Source organism: Elephas maximus, chromosome 20, assembly GCF_024166365.1.
Source record: "Elephas maximus indicus isolate mEleMax1 chromosome 20, mEleMax1 primary haplotype, whole genome shotgun sequence".
Taxonomy (NCBI): Eukaryota; Metazoa; Chordata; class Mammalia; order Proboscidea; family Elephantidae; genus Elephas; species Elephas maximus.
This window is the reverse complement of record NC_064838.1, coordinates 35867163-35884909: the sequence shown is the minus strand read 5'-3', so window position 1 is coordinate 35884909 and position 17747 is coordinate 35867163. Positions and strand designations below refer to the sequence as shown.

At 47.9% G+C, this 17747-nt stretch overlaps 1 protein-coding gene across 1 annotated transcript in view; it reads right to left on the bottom strand.

Moving 5' to 3' along the window:
- SLC6A11 (solute carrier family 6 member 11) overlaps positions 1–17747 on the bottom strand; it is a 177952-nt gene that overhangs the window by 145951 nt on the left and 14254 nt on the right. The window contains exon 5 of the mRNA XM_049861844.1: positions 134–266. Within this exon, the coding sequence (XP_049717801.1) occupies positions 134–266 (133 nt within the window). The remainder of the gene's footprint in view (positions 1–133; positions 267–17747) is intronic.

The window sequence follows — 17747 nt, the reverse complement described above, 5'->3', positions numbered from 1 at the left end:
TCCAGTGCTCCTTCTATATCCCGACCTAAGAGCTGGCTATCATTACATGAACTGTCCTGCCATCTGTGAGTTTGTCCAAGGACAACTCGTGCCCTCCTCTGCCCAGTTAGTTGCTCGAAGACCTCTCTCTTACCTTTCCCGTAGACTTGGTCCCCTTCCAGATACAGAAGTAGCAGATGGTCCAGGCTGCCAGGAGACATAAGGCCAGTTCCCAGCGGAGGTTCCCAATGTGCTCAATCCCATCTGAGATGGCCAGGACCCGGCGCCTGCAGGAAGGAGGGTGAAGAGTTACCGGGGCTGAGACAGCCCACCCCCAGCAGAAGTGCTGAGATGGAGCCCACTCCCTCCTTCACCCACCTCCCACCATTCGCCTAATGGCTTCCCTGAGCAAACCCTGGGCTGGGTGAAAGGGCCTCAGAGAAGAACAAGGCGCAGCCCCTAAAAAAAAGCAGCCCCTACCCTCCTGGAATTCCCTCTCTGGGAGAAAGACGGACAAGGTAACAGGTGATTTACAGTTCAGTGTGGTAAGGGCTGCAATGGAGGAAGCACAGGGGGCTTTGGGAAGACCAAGAAGGAACCTTCTACCTCGACGGTGCCTGGGAGTCCGTAATACTGTTAATAAATGGCCCACGTTCCTTCCTGCCCTGCTGAACTCAGGTGTGGCCATACGACTTGATTTGGCCGATGGAACATGTACCACTCAGACAGATGCTAGAAGAGCCAGGAGGCATGGTTCACCATGGTCTCCCTTCCCTACCTTTGACATTGCAGAGTCCCGGGTGGTACAAATGGTTAGGCACTCGACTGCTAACCGAAAGGTTGGCGGTTTGAGTCTACCCAGAGGTACCTTGTTAGAAAGGCCCGGAGATCTACTTCCAAAAAATCAGCTATTAAAAACTCTACAGAGCACAGTTCTACTCTGACACACACAGGTCGCCAGGAGTCAAAATTGACTCCATAGCAACTGTTTTTCTGTTTTGTTTTGTTTTGTGCCATTGCAGAAGCTTGTGTCAAGAGAAAACCTCTAGAAGACTGAGCTCCTGAGTGACTACATAAGCCCTCCTGTCCCCACCCCCCATGTCAGAGAGCAAGTGCCAACAAGAAATAAACTTGGTTGCTTTAAGCTACCGAGCTTTTTAGGGCATTTGTTACTGCAGCATAACCCAGCCTATCCTGACTACTACAGGGGGTTGGGGAAAACTCCCTGGATCCTTAGCCAGATTTTGAGGGATGAATAGAGTTTAGGCAGGAGAAGAAGGGAGTAAAGGGTGTTTTAGGTTGAGGGAAGAACCTGGGCAAAGGCCCGGAAGTCAACAGGTATATTCAGGGAACGGCGAGCTGGAGGCCAAGGATAAGTAGAGAAAGGCAGAAAAGGTAAACAGAGGAGGCATCATAGAGAGCCTTCAATAGCTTGCTAAGGGGCAAGGGTGTCCCAGAGGGCCAGGCCACAGAGAAAGAGGACCCCTGGGTCACTAAGCCAATGCTTTCAGCCACAGCCCTCTCTGTGAACTCATCCATTCTTCAGAGTCAACACATGCCTGGCTCCCAGAGCTCAAGCCTGTGGTTTGTATTTCTTTAAAGTCAAACTCGCCACGCTCCATATTGTGCAGAACCATGGCACCAGCACAAACCCCCTCCAAACTTGCTCCACGAACCCCATTCAGACTGCCAAGCCACCCCCAACCAAACCATGCCAGTCGCCTCAGTGCCCTGGGAATGTCCTTTGAGGAAGCAGCTCCCATCCCACCAAGCATGAAAGCCTCCCTCAGTGTCTGTCTCCCTGGGAATCCGCTCCGGGCCTGATTCTGCATTAATTACTCAATGACACCAATTAGCACTGGTCTGCAGGCTCCCTCCAGTCCCAGCCCCCACTGGGGAAATCAGGCAGACCCCCAAACAAAATTGGGCTGTGTGCAGCTACAGATTTCCTCAAAAGGAAACCAACTCTCAGACCGCCAGCCAGAAGAAGTGGGAACATCCAACCAAACAAACATGCATTGAGCACCTACTATGTGCCAGTCACTGTATTAGGTACTGAGGATATAAAAGTAAGAACGATATGGTTCTTGCCCTCCATTAGGATAAACTGCTCAAAAGTAAGTCCAAGTTATTTGAGAAAGAAAGAAGGGAGTTACCCAGCTGTGATAACAACTACTACTTTGTTTCTTATAGCTTAGCAATCTCTGGCTTTAATTGGTTTTAAAACTACTCCAAAACTACAGTTGCCATTGAGTCAATTCTGACTCACAGTGCCCCCATATGTGCCAGAGCAGAACTGCGCTCCACAGGGTTTTCAATGACTGATTTCTTGGGAGTAGATTGCCAGGCCTTTCTTCCAAGGCACCTCTGGGTAGACTCAAACCTCCAACCTTTCAGTTAGCAGCCAAACATGTTAATCATTTGTACCACCCAGGAATTCCCTTTAAATCCACCTTTAAGACTCAATAACTGAGACCTTTAAGAGAATCTATTATTATAACAGAATTATTATTATACCCCCCACGTGTCTGTCAGTTTGTCGTACTACGGGGGCTTGTGTGTTGCTATGATACTGGAAGCTATGCCACCGGTATTCAGATACCAGCAAGGTCACCCATGGAGGACAGGTTTCAGCTGAGCTTCCAGACTAAGACAGACTAGGAACAAGGACCCGGCAGTCTACTTCTGAAAAGCATTAGCCAGTGAAAACCTTATGAATAGCAGCAGAACACTGTCTGATATAGTGCTGGAAGATGAGCCCCCCAGGTTGGAAGGCACTCAAAAGATGGCTGGGGAAGAGCTGCCTCCTCAAAGTAGAGTCGACCTTAATGACGTGAATGGAGTAAAGCTTTCGGGACCTTCATTTGCTGATGTGGCACGACTCAAAATGTGAAGAAACAGCTGCAAACATCCATTAATAATCGGAACCTGGAATGTACAAAGTATGAATCTAGGAAAATTGGAAATCATCAAACATGAAATGGAATGCATAAACATCGATATCTTAGGCATTAGTGAGCTGAAACGGACTAGCACTGGTCATTTTGAATCGGACAATCATATAGTGTACTATGCTGGGAATGACAACTCAAAGAGGAATGGTGTTGCATTCATCATCAAAAAGAACATTTCAAGATCTATCCTGAAGTACAACGCTGTCACTGATACGATAATATCCATATGCCTATAAGGGAGACCCGTTAATATGACTATTATTCAAATTTATGCACCAACCACTAGGGCTAAAGATGAAGAAATAGAAGATTTCTATCAGCTGCTGCAGTCTGAAATTGACTGAACATGCAAACAAGATGCATTGATAATTACTGCCAATTGGAATGTGAAAGTTGGAAATAAAAAAGAAGGATAAGTAGTTGGAAAATATGGCCTTGGTGATAGAAACAATGCCGGAGATCGAATGATAGAATTTTGCAAGACCAACAACTTCTTCATTGCAAATACCTTCTTTCACCAACATGAGCGGCGACTATACACATGGACCTCGCCAGATGGAACACACAGAAATCAAATTGACTATATCTGTGGAAAGAGACGATGGAAAAGCTCAATATCACCAGTCAGAACAAGGCCAGGGGCCGACTGTGGAACAGACCATCAATTGTTCACATGCAAGTTCAAGCTGAAACTGAAGAAAATCAGAGCAAGTCCACGAGAGCCAAAATATGACCTTGAGTATAACCCCACCTGAATTTAGAGACCATTTCAAGAATAGATTTGATGCATTGAACACTAGTGACCAAAGACCAGACGAGTTGTGGAATGACATCAAGGACATCATCCATGAAAAAAGCAAGAGGTGACAGGAAAGAAAGAAAAGACCAAGACGGATGTCAGAGGAGACTCTGAAACTTGCTCTTGAGCATCGAGCAGCTAAAGCAAAAGGAAGAATTCATGAAGTAAAAAAACTGAAGATTTCAAAAGGCCTCTTGAGAAGACAAAGTAAAGTATTATAGTGACATGTGCAAAGAGCTGGAGATGGAAAACCAAAAGGGAAGAACACGCTCAGCGTTTCTCAAGTTGAAAGAACTGAAGAAAAAATTCAAGCCTCAAGTTGCAATAGTGAAGGATTCCATGGGGAAAATATTAAACGATGCAGGAAGCATCAAAAGAAGATGGAAGGAATACACAGAGTCATTGTACCAAAAAGAGTTCAGCCATTTCAAGAGGTGGCATATGATCAGGAACCGATGGTACTGAAGGAAGAAGTCCAAGCTGTCTGAAGGCATTGGCGAAAAACAAGGCTCCAGGAATTGATGGAATATCAACTGAGATGTTTCAACAAACAGATGCAGCGCTGGAGGTGCTCACTCGTCTATGCCAAGAAATATGGAAGACAGCTTCCTGGACAACTGACTGGAAAAGATTCATATTTATGCCTATTCCCAAGAAAGGTGATCCAACCGAATGTGGAAATTATAGAACAATATCATTAATATCACACTCAAGCAAAACTCTGCTGAAGATCATTCAAAAACGGCTGCAGCAGTATATCGACAGGGAACTCCCAGAAATTCAGGCCAATTTCAGAAGAGGATGTGGAACCAGGGATATCATTGCGGATGTCAGATGGATCCTGGCTGAAAGCAGAGAATACCAGAAGGATGTTTACCTGTGTTTTACCGACTATGCAAAGGCATTCGACTGTGTGGATCATAACAAACGATGGATAACACTGTGAAGAATGGGAATTCCAGAACACTTAATTGTGCTCATGAGGAACCTTTACATAGATCAAGAGGCAGTTGTTCGGAGAGAACAAGGGGATACTGATTGGTTTAAAGTCAGGAAATGTGTGCGTCAGGGTTGTATCCTTTCACCATACCTATTTAACCTGTACGCTGAACAAATAATATGAGAAGCTCGACTATATGAAGAAGAAAGGGGCACCAGGATTGGAGGAAGACTCATTAACAACCTGAGTTATGCAGGTGACACAACCTTGCTTGCTGAAAGTGAAGAGGAGTTGAAGCACTTACTAATGAAGATCAAAGACCACAGCCTTCAGTATGGATTACACCTCTACGTAAAGAAAACAAAAATCCTCACAACTGGACCAATGAGCAACATTATGATAAACAGAGAAAAGATTGAAGTTGTCCAGGATTTCACTTTACTTGGATCCACAATCAACAGCCATGGAAGCAGCAGTCAAGAAATCAAAAGACGCAATGCATTGGGTAAATCTGCTGCAAAGGACCTCTTCAAAGTGTTGAAGAGCAAAGATGTCACCTTGAAGACTAAGGTGTGCCTGACCCAAGCCATGGTATTTTCAATTGCATCATATGCATGTGAAAGCTGGACAATGAATACAGAAGACCGAAGAAGAGTTGATGCCTTTGAATTGTGGTGTTGGCGAAGAATATTGAATATACCACGGACTGCCAAAAGAACGAACAAATCTGTCTTGGAAGAAGTGCGGCCAGAATGCTCCTTAGAGGCAAGGATGGCGAGACTGCGTCTTACATACTTTGGACATGTTGTCAGGAGGGATCAGTCCTGGAGAAGGACATCATGCTTGGCAAAGTACAGGGTCAGCAGAAAAGAGGAAGACCCTCAACGAGGTGGATTGACACAGTGGCAGCAACAATGAGCTCAAGTATAACAATGATTGTGAGGATGGCTCAGGACCGGGCAGTGTTTCGTTCTGTTGTGCATGGGGTCGCTATGAGTCGGATTCGACTGGATGGCACCTAACAACAACAACAACATTATTATAACAGAGTATTATATCCCAGAGCATGGTCCCTGGGTGCTTGCCAAAAATACAAAAATTTCTGCACCCCATCCTATATCCACTCTTTGCAGAATGGGCCCAGGGATCTGCATTTTGTCATGTTCCCTGGGGACTTCATATGCACAGTGAGGCTTGAGCACTCAAGGAGTAGTTTCCTGGTAATGACCGAATGACCTACAAACTCCACTTGTATTTTTTCTTAAACTCTCTTTTTCTTTCTTTTGAGGGAGTTTGAGGGGAAGGTCATGGATCCTTTGAGATGTACAGAAAAAATTCTGCATGGAATTTCGGGGTAATTTTTTTTTTCACTGATACTGACGCACCCAGATTAAGTGCCTCGTAGCCTGCGTATACTTCCAACTTACAAACGTCACCCAAAGAGCACTTTGGAGCATTTGTTGCTGCAGCATAACCCAACCTATCCTGACTGCTGCAGGGGGCTGAGAAAAGCTCCCTGGAAGAAGTGATGCCTTAGCTGAATTTTGAAGGATGAATGGAGTTTAGGCAGGAGAAGAAGGGATTAGAGTGTTTTAGGCTGAGGGAAGAGAACATGGGCAAAGGCCCAGAAGACAATGTGGTATATTCAGGCAACAGTAAGCTAGAAGCCAGGGACATGAAGAGAATGGCAGAAAAGGTAAACAGAGGAGGCATCATAGGGAGCCTTACAAAAGCAAGCTATAGGGTGGTGTGTCCCAGAGGGCTAGGCCACAGAGAACCCATCAACAGGTTCATGAGAAAGGACAACCCAGAGCAGGAAGGAAACTGGGCCACTGCCAGCACACCAGGAAACCACCTGGTTGCACCCTGTAGCAGCCCCCTCCAGTCTCTCACCGGGGATTTGTCACTAAAGAGGTACTTACAGGAGGGTGCTGAGGTCCCTAGGTGGCACAGACAGTTTGCACTTGTCTACTAACTGAAAGGTCAGCAGGTTAAACCCACTCAGTGATGCTGTGGAAGAAATGCCTGGCAACCTGCTTTTGTACGGATCACAGCCATTGAAAATCCTATGGAGCAGTCCTACTTTATAACACATGGGGGTGCCATGAGTCCGAATCTACTCAACTACAACAGGTTTGGTTTTGTTTTTTTTAACATGTGGCCTCTAGCTAGCAGGGGTGCACGCACACACACACACGTCTTCTTGTTGATGCTGTTGTTTTCTGAACTGGGCATCTGAAAACTGAAAACTACGTGGGCATAGAAAGAGAAAGCAGGGAACAGCCCTGCCAGGAGCATGCCGGTTCAGGCCCCCCTCTCTCCCACATTTTGGAAGCTGCAAACTTTCGAGTCATGCAGGCTGCTTCGGCACCCTCTCGCTTAATTGAACAATCTCATTCCCAGAAAGGGAAGCAGATTACTAAAAGCTACGGAGGATGAACTGCTCTTCTGTTTCACCAGACACTATTTGGAAACATCCTTAAACTATTTTCTTTAGGTTTCACCAACGCGGACTTTAACTAGGAACAGACATTGGGTTTCTAAAGAAAGGGGCTCAGGGGGCCAGGTTCTCAGCCCGCAATGCCGTGGAGTTGTTTTGAAACCCACAAGGGCAGCCTTTGAGAGCATGGGGGCTGGGGCACTCAACTCCGGAGACTTGGAGAAGGCACAGCTCCTCCTGGGAAAAAGCTTTCTTAATGACCCTCCCCCACGAAGCAACAGGACAGAAGAGAGGCCTGAATAAGAAAGAGTTTGTGCCAACAACCTGGCAAAAAAAGGTCCCATGAACAGGCCTCTGGACACCGTTCAGGGAGGAGGAAATGGTGAAGACCAGACAGGGCTCTTCAGGGGGATTAATTTACTCAAGTCATATTTACCGTGTACCCACTGTGTGCCGAGTGGTGCTCCTGGGTGGCACAATGGTTAGGTATTCAGCTGCTAACCAAAAGGTTGGCAGTTCAAGTCTACCCAGAGGTGCCTTGGAAGAAAGGCCTGGTGATCTACTTCCAAAAAACCATCCCCTGAAAACCCTATAGAGCATCGACAGACATGAGGTCCACTCTGACCCTGGTGGGGTCTCCACGAGTCGAATCATGGACAATTGGTTTGGTTTGGTATGTGCCAGACATTAAAGTGGATTCTTCCCGATGTACCTTTTTCAGGCTCTAAGAGTAGAATATTTCTGGAGATTTCTATCCAGAGGCTGAAATCTCAGACCTTGGAGGTATAGTACTCCTGCCTCTCCAGACCTAGGCCCATTCACAGACTGGCTGGGCTCAAATCCCAGCTCTGCTACTTACCAGCTGACCTTGGGGGAGATCTATCACCTGAGGCTTCCTCATCTATAAAATGGGGATAACGCTTTACAAGCATTAACTCATCTAACAATTAGTATCGCCATTTAAGATGGGAAAATTGAGTCACGGAGTCATTCCATGAGCAAGTAGCAGAGCTTGACTTTGAACCCAGGGGTCCTGGCTCCAGAGCCTATAGATTTATCCTCAGTGCTAGCTCCTAGATTCCCCCATAACACTGAAATCACCTCCTTTCTTTCTTCGTTAAAAATTAAAGCTATGGTAAATGCACACCCCAAAGCTATATTACACATTTTTGCACACCAGGTAAAAGTAGTCTATAGCATGAGTCCATTTATTAATTTATTCAAGTAATACCGATTAAAGTGTCTTCAAGGTTTCAGGCACTGTGCTAAGTCTGGAGGCCCTTAAAGAGCTCATGGGCTAATGGGGGAGGCAGACAACGGAACAGCAGAGCAGAATGTGGAGAGGGGCACAACAGAGACCAGCCTGGGGGCCATGGAAGCACCTAGGCATAGCTGAGGACCTCCCTGGGGATCAGGGCCAGGGAGTCCTGAAAGGTAAAAGGAGAGCTAGCAAAGAGGGGCATTTGTGGCAGAAGGGCCACCAAGGGCAAAAGCCAGGAGGCTGGAGAGACATCTCAGGGAGGTTTGGGAAGAGCATGGTGTGTCAGGCCAGGGCACAGGAGGTGGGGAGCAGTGGGGGCGTGATCCCTGCTGAGGAGCTGGGGCTTCATCCTGCAGGTGATGGAAGCCAGAGAAGTCAAACAGGATGAGACGGTGTCAGATGTATGTATGTTTCGGCTGCAGTGGGAAGCAGGGATGGGGGTGGGGGGGTTGGCAGCAAGCCCAGTGCAGACCTTTTGCTTTATTCTGAGCAATCAATCCCTGGGCAGGGCCTGACTAAGGATGGATTTGGGAACAGCAGAGACAAAGGGGACTGCCTGGATGTGGCAGAGGGTGCAGAGAGGGCTAGGCTGACACCAAGGTTCATGCCCTGGGCCCCTGGACCAAGGGAGGTGGGGGTATCAGCTGAGCAGGAGTAAACTGGCAAATGGGCTGGGGGTGAGGAAGTGGAGAACCATTCTTTTAGACAAGCTGATTTTGAGGTGCTTGGGGGACCCAGGGAGCTACAATGCCCAGGGGCAACTGGATGTGTAGATGCAAAGATCAGAAAGGAGATGCAGAAAGGTAGTTCAGACCTGAACCCTAGACCATCAGGGGCCCTGGGAGAGCACACAGCTGCCTTAGGAGTGCAGGGAGAGAGAGAGCCTGCAATGGAGCCCTGGAACCCTTGTCGAAGGGACAAGGGGAGGAAGGGAGGAGCCCTTGAAGGAGGTAAGAAGGGCTGAGCAGAACAGCAGAGGAGCAACTGGAGAGATGGTATCCCCAAAGGCAGGGGAAAGGAGGCCCAGGAGAGACAGCAGCCAATGTGCCAAATGCTATAGAGCAGCCTGGTGGGGGGCAGGGGGGGTGCTGCTGGATTTGGGGATCAGGAGGGAGGTGAGCATAGGGAGAGCCACCAGGTGGTTAGACCTCCCTGGACGGCAGGGATTGGGAGCGGGTGGGAAGTGAGACCCTAAATGAGAGGGCTGTTTTGGGAAGTTTGGCTGTAACGGGTTAGAGAGACACGGTAAGTAAAGGGACCATAGGGTACAGAGAGCCGTTTTACTTATATTTGTTTTGTTTTAAGGTTGACACGAATTAGACAGTTAATGGGAAAGAGCCAGTAGGGAGGGAGAGGTTTTGGGTCCAGGGGGGAATGGGGGATGAGAGAGGGAGAAAGGGAGATAAGGTCCTTGTGATTGGGGCAGGGAAAGACTTCACAGGAGGAGGCATTAGTTTGAGCCAGGCATGGAAACACCATTTCTATGAGCATGAGGGGGAAAGAATTGGAGAAAAAAAAGGGTGAGCTTAAAAGCAAACCATATCCTTATTGGAGTCCCTGGGTATTGCAAATGGTAAACGCACTGGGCTGCTAACCAGGAGGTTGGAGGTTCGAGTCCAACCAGGGGCACCTCAGAAGAAAGGCCTGGCAATCTATTTCTGAAAAATCAGCCATTGAAAACCCTATGGAGTACAGTTTTACTCAGACACACAAGAAGTCACCATGAGTCAGAATCAACTCCAAGGCAATTGGTATATCCTTGTTAAGAGCCACTGGGAGGAGGGAACCAAAAGAGAGCTGGTGCCATCTGACCAGCTGTCCACCTCACTTCATTCAGTCCTCATGGCAACATAACTACTTCAGGGGCATTATTATGTCCGTTTTACAGACAGGGAAACTGAGGTCCAGAGAAATTAAGCAACTTGTCCAACTTGCCCATACTACAATTTGACACCAGGTTCTTCTAATGCCGACACACCATGCTGCCTGGCCAGGGAATTGACCCTGAGGGAGGGTATGTCCTCCTTATGGCCACTCGCTTCCCGCCTGAAATTCCACCATCACCATCGCTCCCTCTTGGCTTCTTACACACCCAGAAGGTCTGAGTCCAGAGAGGAGGAAACACCTCACACCTGAAGCTTCTCTTTCCAACGCCCCAGCTTCCAAGCGCGAGGGTGGTCTGAACCTGAGAGAACAGAGCCAGAGGGAATCAGTGGCAGCCCCTCGCTCTGGCAGGGAGCCTGGGAGAGGCCACGTGGGAAGAGCTCCCAGCCTGGCTGGGGAGGCCTCATTGTAATGTCCTGCACGGAGCCCACAAACAGATCACCTTTCTTTGCCTGGTGGCTACCACTAAACCTGCCACAGAGTAGACCACTGCCAGGGACGAAAAGATCACCCCAAAGCTGGCTCTGAGGGGCTGCTCTATAAATAGCCTTGCTCATTCCTCCTTTCTGGTCTCCCAAAGCAACAAACAGAAAAAGCTCCCATCACCAAAACAAATGAGCCTTCCTTGCCCCCTCTAGGGGAGCAGCAGTGGATTTGGGATTCTCCTTTCCTTTCTCTGGGGAGAAAGCAGTGCAGGCCCCCAGCGCTCCCTGTGACCAGGGCCTGCTCCAACAGAGTCCACAGCAAAGGGGATACAGAGCAAGGACCCTCCTCAGCAGGAAATTTAGATCTCTGCATCGCTCATTCCTGCAACAGTTATTTACAAGCACCAACTGCGTGCTGCACAGTCCGCTAAGGACTAGAGCTACAGTGATGAGTAAAGGCAGCAAGTTCTGCCCTCAGGGAACTTACTCTCTAAAAAAAAAAAAAAAAAAACTGTTCCTGTTTGTTCATGGCAGCATAACTACTTCAGGGGCATTATTATGTCCGGAACAGGAACAGTTTGCTTTTCCTGTGAGCTTACTAGGGCCAAGCATGCCCCGGGTAGCAGCTCATTTAATCTTCCCAGTCTACTCTGAGGTCCTCCCCAGCATCCTCCAAGACCTTTCCCAGTATCCTCTTGGACTGGTCCCTCCTTCTGTCCTTCAATAAACATTCAGGGAGTATCTCCTGTGCACCTGGCACTGCCCTATGCCAGGGGTCAACAAATTTTTTGTGTAAGCGGCCAGACAGTAAATATCTCAGGCTTTGCAGGGCATGTGGTGTCTGTTCCAACTACTCTACTACTATGCATAGACAATTCATAAGTGAGTTTAAGTGTGGCTGACTTCCAATAAAACTTTATTTACCAAAACAGGCAGTAGGTCAGATTTGGCCAGTAGTTTGATGATTTTGCCCTAGGCTAATATTTCCCAAAGAGCAGTGATCCTTCAAGATACCCGGCGTACCCAGATCACACTGGGACCTCATCTGAGACAATGATGCCCACTGTAGCCTTCCTTAAAGATTCTCAGTGCTCATTAGCATATTAAAGACTCTGAAAAGTCCTGCAATAAAGATACTGGCACAGCTTTGTTTAAGCCAGTGTTCCCCAAATTCATTTAGAAATGCCCCTCCCATCAAAATACAAATCAAAACCACAATAAGATAGAACCTCACACCCACTAGCCAAAAAACCAAACCCATTGTCACTGAGTCGACTCCGACTCATAGCGACCCTATAAGACAGAGTAGAGCTGCCCCATGGAGCTTCCAAGGAGTGCCTGGTAGATTCTAACCGTGACGCTCACAGTTTCAATACATTTATTAAAAACCACTGGATTATACACTTTAAGAGGGTGAACTTCATGGTATGTAAATTATACCTCAATAAAGCTGTGACGACGTTAAGAAGGAAGTGCCACGACTAAGCATTTCCTCAGCAATGCTTACTAACACTGCACAGCACGGGCACTTCGGAATAGGGCGTCCAGCACTCTGAGGTCTGTTACACCTTGTTTTACACCCGTTGTTCAGAGAAAGCTAAGGCTCCAAAAAGATATTTATCTTGCCCAGATCACAAAACTGCTAAGTAGCAGAGCCTGGACTTGAACCCAAGTCTCCTGAACCCTCGTTCAAGGCTTGTTCTGTTCCTCCATGGCTGTGGGGCAAGACCCAGGAAAGCAGTAGGGGGTGAAAAAGGGAGAGTAAGTCTAGCAGTAGGGAGTATTCTGAGCATCAAGAATACAGGGAAAGGCCCCAAATCATCACTCTCATAGGGAGCAGCAAACAGAGGGCCTCCAGGTCAGGCAGCAAAGTGGACAAGAGGAAGGCTGAGAGCCACCAGCTGTCGGGAACCCACCCATAGGTCAACAATGCAGCCCATCCACCCTCAGCAGAAAGGGCCTCACAGGCCCATGACTGGGGTCTCAAGGTCCTAAGGTCCCAGATTCCTGCTCCTTTCTCCCCCTCACCCAGGACTCAGGACAGCCCCCAAAGTGCTGCTCAAGCCTTCCCCACCCCCACCCCTTTGTTTCCATGGCCACGCAACTCTGTACTAATGGGTGACTGGCAAAGTCTGACCACCTTTGCCCCTCTTGGTCCCTCCTGAGAGGTCCTGCCTTAATGCCGGCAAAGAGTCACTGTTCGCCAAGAACAGTAATCAGGAAGGGCAGGCACGTGATCACAAAGCCCTGGTAAGCAGGGGGGCCAAAGTGGGGGTGGGGGTCTGTTTCCTGCTCAGTAGTATCCCACCAGAGGACCTCAGGTTAGAGACTTCTGTTCTTTGAATGTCAGCTCTCTCACCTCAGCACTAACAAAACAACTGTGAGGAGGCAGGGGCAGGGTGGGGATTGAAAACGAAGAGTGACCACTTCACAACTTCACATCTACCACAGCTCATTTAATTCCTACTGAGCTAAGGCAAGCTATGGCTGCGAACCAAAAAGGTCGGTAGTTCAAATCCACCAGCCACTCCTTGGAAACCCTATGGGGCAGTTCTACTGTATCCTATAGGGTTGCTATGAGTCAGAATCGACTCAATGGCAATGAGTTTGAGTTTTTTTGGTGCCTTAAAGGGAGCCCTGGAGATGCAGTGGTTAAGAATTTGGCTGCTAACTCCAAGGTCTGTGGTTAAAACTCACCAGCTGCCCCACAGGAAAAAGACGTGGCATTCGGCTTCCGTAAAGGCTACAGCCTTAGAAACCCTATGGGGTAGTTCTACTCTGTTCTTCAGAGTCAGAATCAACTCAACAGCAATGGGTTTGGTTTGGTTTTTTATGGGTGCCTTAAAGGGTGGAATCGTTATATCTGTTTTACCAACAAGGAAAATGAGGTTCAGAACTACTTGCCCAAGGTCCCCAGCTACTGAGTGGAAGGGTCAAGTTTTCACCTAGTTCTGGATTATCTTCCTTCTGCCCTACCTCATTGGGAGGAGCAGGAAGCAGAGGTCAGGGGGGTGTGTGTATTTAAGTCTGGCGATCTTAGGTACTTTCTTTTGGTTTTATTAAAAACAATCTAGAATCAAGGTGGTATGCTAAAATTTGGTACCAGCCACCAGTGAGTTATTCTGCTCCTGAATTAAAGTGATTCGTGAACACTGAGTACACCAGCTGCAGGACCATAAGATCTACCCTGGTGCCCAGCACCAACTCCCATCCTATCATCTTATCAGTCAGAGTTGGAGCCAGTCTCACACTCAACACTTGGCTCAACTGGAAACCAAGGTAGTCTTCAAAAAACAAGGCTGAAGTCATTTCCTAAAAAAAAAAAAACTCTTGAAACCCAGGCAAGACGTTTTGTTACTGCTGTTAGCTGATGTCGAGTCAGCCCCTGACTCATGGTGACCCCACCTACAACGAAATGAAATGCTGTCTGGTTCGGTGCCATCCCGTGATCAGCTGTGGGTCAGATGGTTGTGATTTTCAGAAGTAGATCGCCAGGCCTTTCCTCCTAATCTATCTTAGTCTAGAAGCTCTGCTGAAACCTGTTCAGCATCGCAGCAACATGCAAGCCTCCACTGACAGACGAGTGTTGGCTGTGTGTAAGATGTACTGGCTGGGAATTGAACCTTGGTCCTTCGCACGGAAGGCAAGAATTCTACCACTGGCATTTCTTCCCTGGGTAGCGGATCCTTCTCTTAAGCTATTCCTCATTGAGCTTCTTTTTCTTTCCTTCCTTCCTTCTTCCTTCCCCAATCCATTATGCCTCCCCCATCTGCTGAAAAATTCTTCCTTCAAGAGCCTAGGTCCACAGGGCCACAGAGAGAAAGCAAGTACTAGTACTGTTCTGCCACTACAATAAAACAGGAGCTGACAACATTTCAGATGCAGGCAGACCACAGGTAGAGACCACAGAGGCCAGGCGCCACACAGCTCACTCGCACTGGACATGAGAGGCGCTTGGGCAGGTCCCTTCCCCTCTCGTTGCCTCAGACCCCTCACTGTGAGACAAGGACCTGGATGATGCCTACCACATCCTTTATCCCCAGGTGGGTGGGTTAAATGAGGTAACATGCTCAGAGGGCCACACTCAAGGCCAAGGCACACAGTAGGTGCTTAGTAATTATGTGTGCCCTCTCTTCCCCTTCTGTACCCAGCATGATGGAAAAGGAACCTCAGACAAAACAGTTCCAGTTCAGTAAATATCACTGCTTCCCATTAACGTTAATATACAAATACTCTTGTGGCTGGTGTTATATACAAATATTTTTACTCTAAAAACCAGGAATGAGTAATATTAGGTCATAGCTATTTGGTACTTACTAAGCGCAACTGCTGCTACTACTATTACTACTACCGCCAATACTATTACTACTGCTGCTAATACTATGATTATTATTCCCATTTTACAGACAAGGAAAATGAGATGCAGAGGGACTTAAGCAATGAGCCCAAAGCTAATAAGCAGAAGAGATGGGATTCAAATTCCTGCTCTCTGGCCCCAAAGCCCAGGTGTTTACATCCCCACACCACACCACAATACCTTTAAACAGCACTTCAGGATGTGTGTACACTAGCAGTACTTCTACCCTCAGTCCTTGCTTTCAGCATAATGTTCAGATTGCATATTATCAGACACGTTGACTGGTCCTTCTAGGGCAGGGACTCTGGGCAAGGGGAGTCCTTGTATTGATGACTTAAGGCAGACAGGGGCCTTGGGTTCTTGCCTTCGGGCCTCCATCTCTTCAATCTCATTGGCAGTAGAGAAGCACTTCAGGCTACTTTAGGGATGGAAGGCCTGGTTCATCCTTTAGGGATGGTTATGAGCCAGAGCTGGGAAAGTAGGCTTTGGTAAATAACCCCTCCCTACTTGAACAGCTTGGAAAATGAAATCTGAATGTGCGTCAATTTTTCTTTTTTTACTTAAACATACTTCCTGTATTTTCTACAATAAACACAGATTACTTTTGCAATAAGGAAATCAAAGGTCCACTGGGAAACCCACTCTTCATAAAAGGGAGCTGACACGCAAGGCAAACTGAATGTCCACATTTCTGAACCTGGGAACGTCTATTCTTCAACAGACAGGACAAACAGAAAAGTAAAAAGGATGCTAATATACAGGAAAACACTGGCAGGAAGAGACCTAATTGATAGCAGTTATCTCTAGGGAGGCAGGTTGGGGGAAAAACATATTTACACATATTTAATCATATGTGTATATATATATACACCCACTCCTCACTTATCAACATGCTAAGATTCCAAAGATCAGGTCATTATGTGAAATCGGTGTTATACAAGGAGGCTGAGCCCTGACATGGGCGCTCGTGTCCCTCCTCCCTTGCTCACCACCCACCGCCTCCCACTGCCTGCCCTGGGCAGGGGCCTTGCTCATCCTCTGTTCACCACAGCCCTACATGGCCTCCTTCCCTCCTCCCCCTACTGACCTCCTTGGCACCTTCAGGCCCTCACCTGGCCACGCACTGCCCACCCATGATCTCGTATCATCCATCCATCACCCCAAACCCTCTGTGGCCAGACCTAGACATTGAAGATGAACAGGAGAAGGCGTCCTGTGGCCACGTGGCCTCTGTCCCTCTTGTGACTCGGTTGTCACTGCCAGGGCCTCCGGTATACCATTAGAGTGTTCCACAGAGGGCACCCCAGGTCAGCTGCTGTCCCACGTGGGGTCTGGAGGTACTGCCTGAGAATTTTTGGAAAGTTGTCGTAAATGTCGGATAACAAGGTAGTCGATAAACAAGGAGTAAAAACCAAAAACCAAACCCACTGCTGTTGCGTCGAGGCCGAATCATAGCAACCCTATAGGACAGGGTAGGACTGCCTCATCGGGTTTCCAAGGCTGTAAATCCTTATGGAAGCAGACTGCCACATCTTTCTCCCAGGGAGCAACTGGTGGGTTTGAACCACTGACCTTTCGGTTAGAAGCCGAGTGCTTTAACCACTGTGCTACCAGGGCTCACTTAAGTGAGGAGGCGTGAGTAGGTGTGTATACGTAAATACACACACACACACACACCCACACACACACACGGGGCCCTGGTGGCACAGTGGTTAAGTGTTTGGCTGCTAACCACAAGGTTGGCCGTTCGGATCTATCAGCTGCTCCTTGGAAACCCTATGCGGAAGTTCTACCCTGTCCAATAGGGTCGCTATGCATTAGAATCGACTTAACAGCAACAGGTATACGTATATGTGCATACATATGTGTGTGTATATATAAACGTATGTACACATATATATACCATCTTCACTGTACACACAATATCCACTGTTTTTTCAATCAGCTAAATATTAAACAATTAGACGAAAAAGGGCAGCAACACCTTGCTCTGGAGAGTTCTAAAGGCCCACCAGACGTGTTCCATCCACCTGAGTCGCGGGGTGGCAGAAACGTGAACTGTCCTCAACAGGGCCTTCTCCCTGTTCTCAGTAGCTGGAACTGGGGGCTCCAAGCTCTTCACTCGTAGGGAGGAGAGCAGGAATGAGCCTATCTCTCTCTGACTGGTGGGCCCCTCAGCTCAGCAGCAGTTTCTAGGGAAACTGGGGGTGGGGGGAAGTACGGTTTCCCCAGAGCAGGGCTTCAGAAGAAATCAGAGGTTGCCAGGAGGTGGCAGGAGCCAAAGGCCTGGGTTTGAGCTCTGGGTATACGGCTGGGCAATCCCTCGGCTTCTCTAAGATTATGTTTTATTAACGGCAAAACAGAAATTTTTCTTCTGCTCATCTCACAGGGCTGTTTTAAAAATCAAATGAGATAAAGTTAACAAGGAGTCCCTGCGTGGTGCAAACGGTTAAGCGCTAAAGTACTAGCCCAAAGATTGGCGATTTGAACCCACCCAGAGGGGCCTCGAAAGAAAGGCCTGTTTCCAAAAGGTCACAGCCTTGAAAACCCCATGGAGCAGTTCTACTCCCCACACAGAGCCCCCACGAGTCGGAATCGCCTCGATGGCAACAACAACTTTAACAAAAATGATTTGTGCTAAGTGCTCTTCAGGCCTCATATCACATGATGCTTCCCACAACCCTAAGAGTTGGGTGCTAGCCATCCCA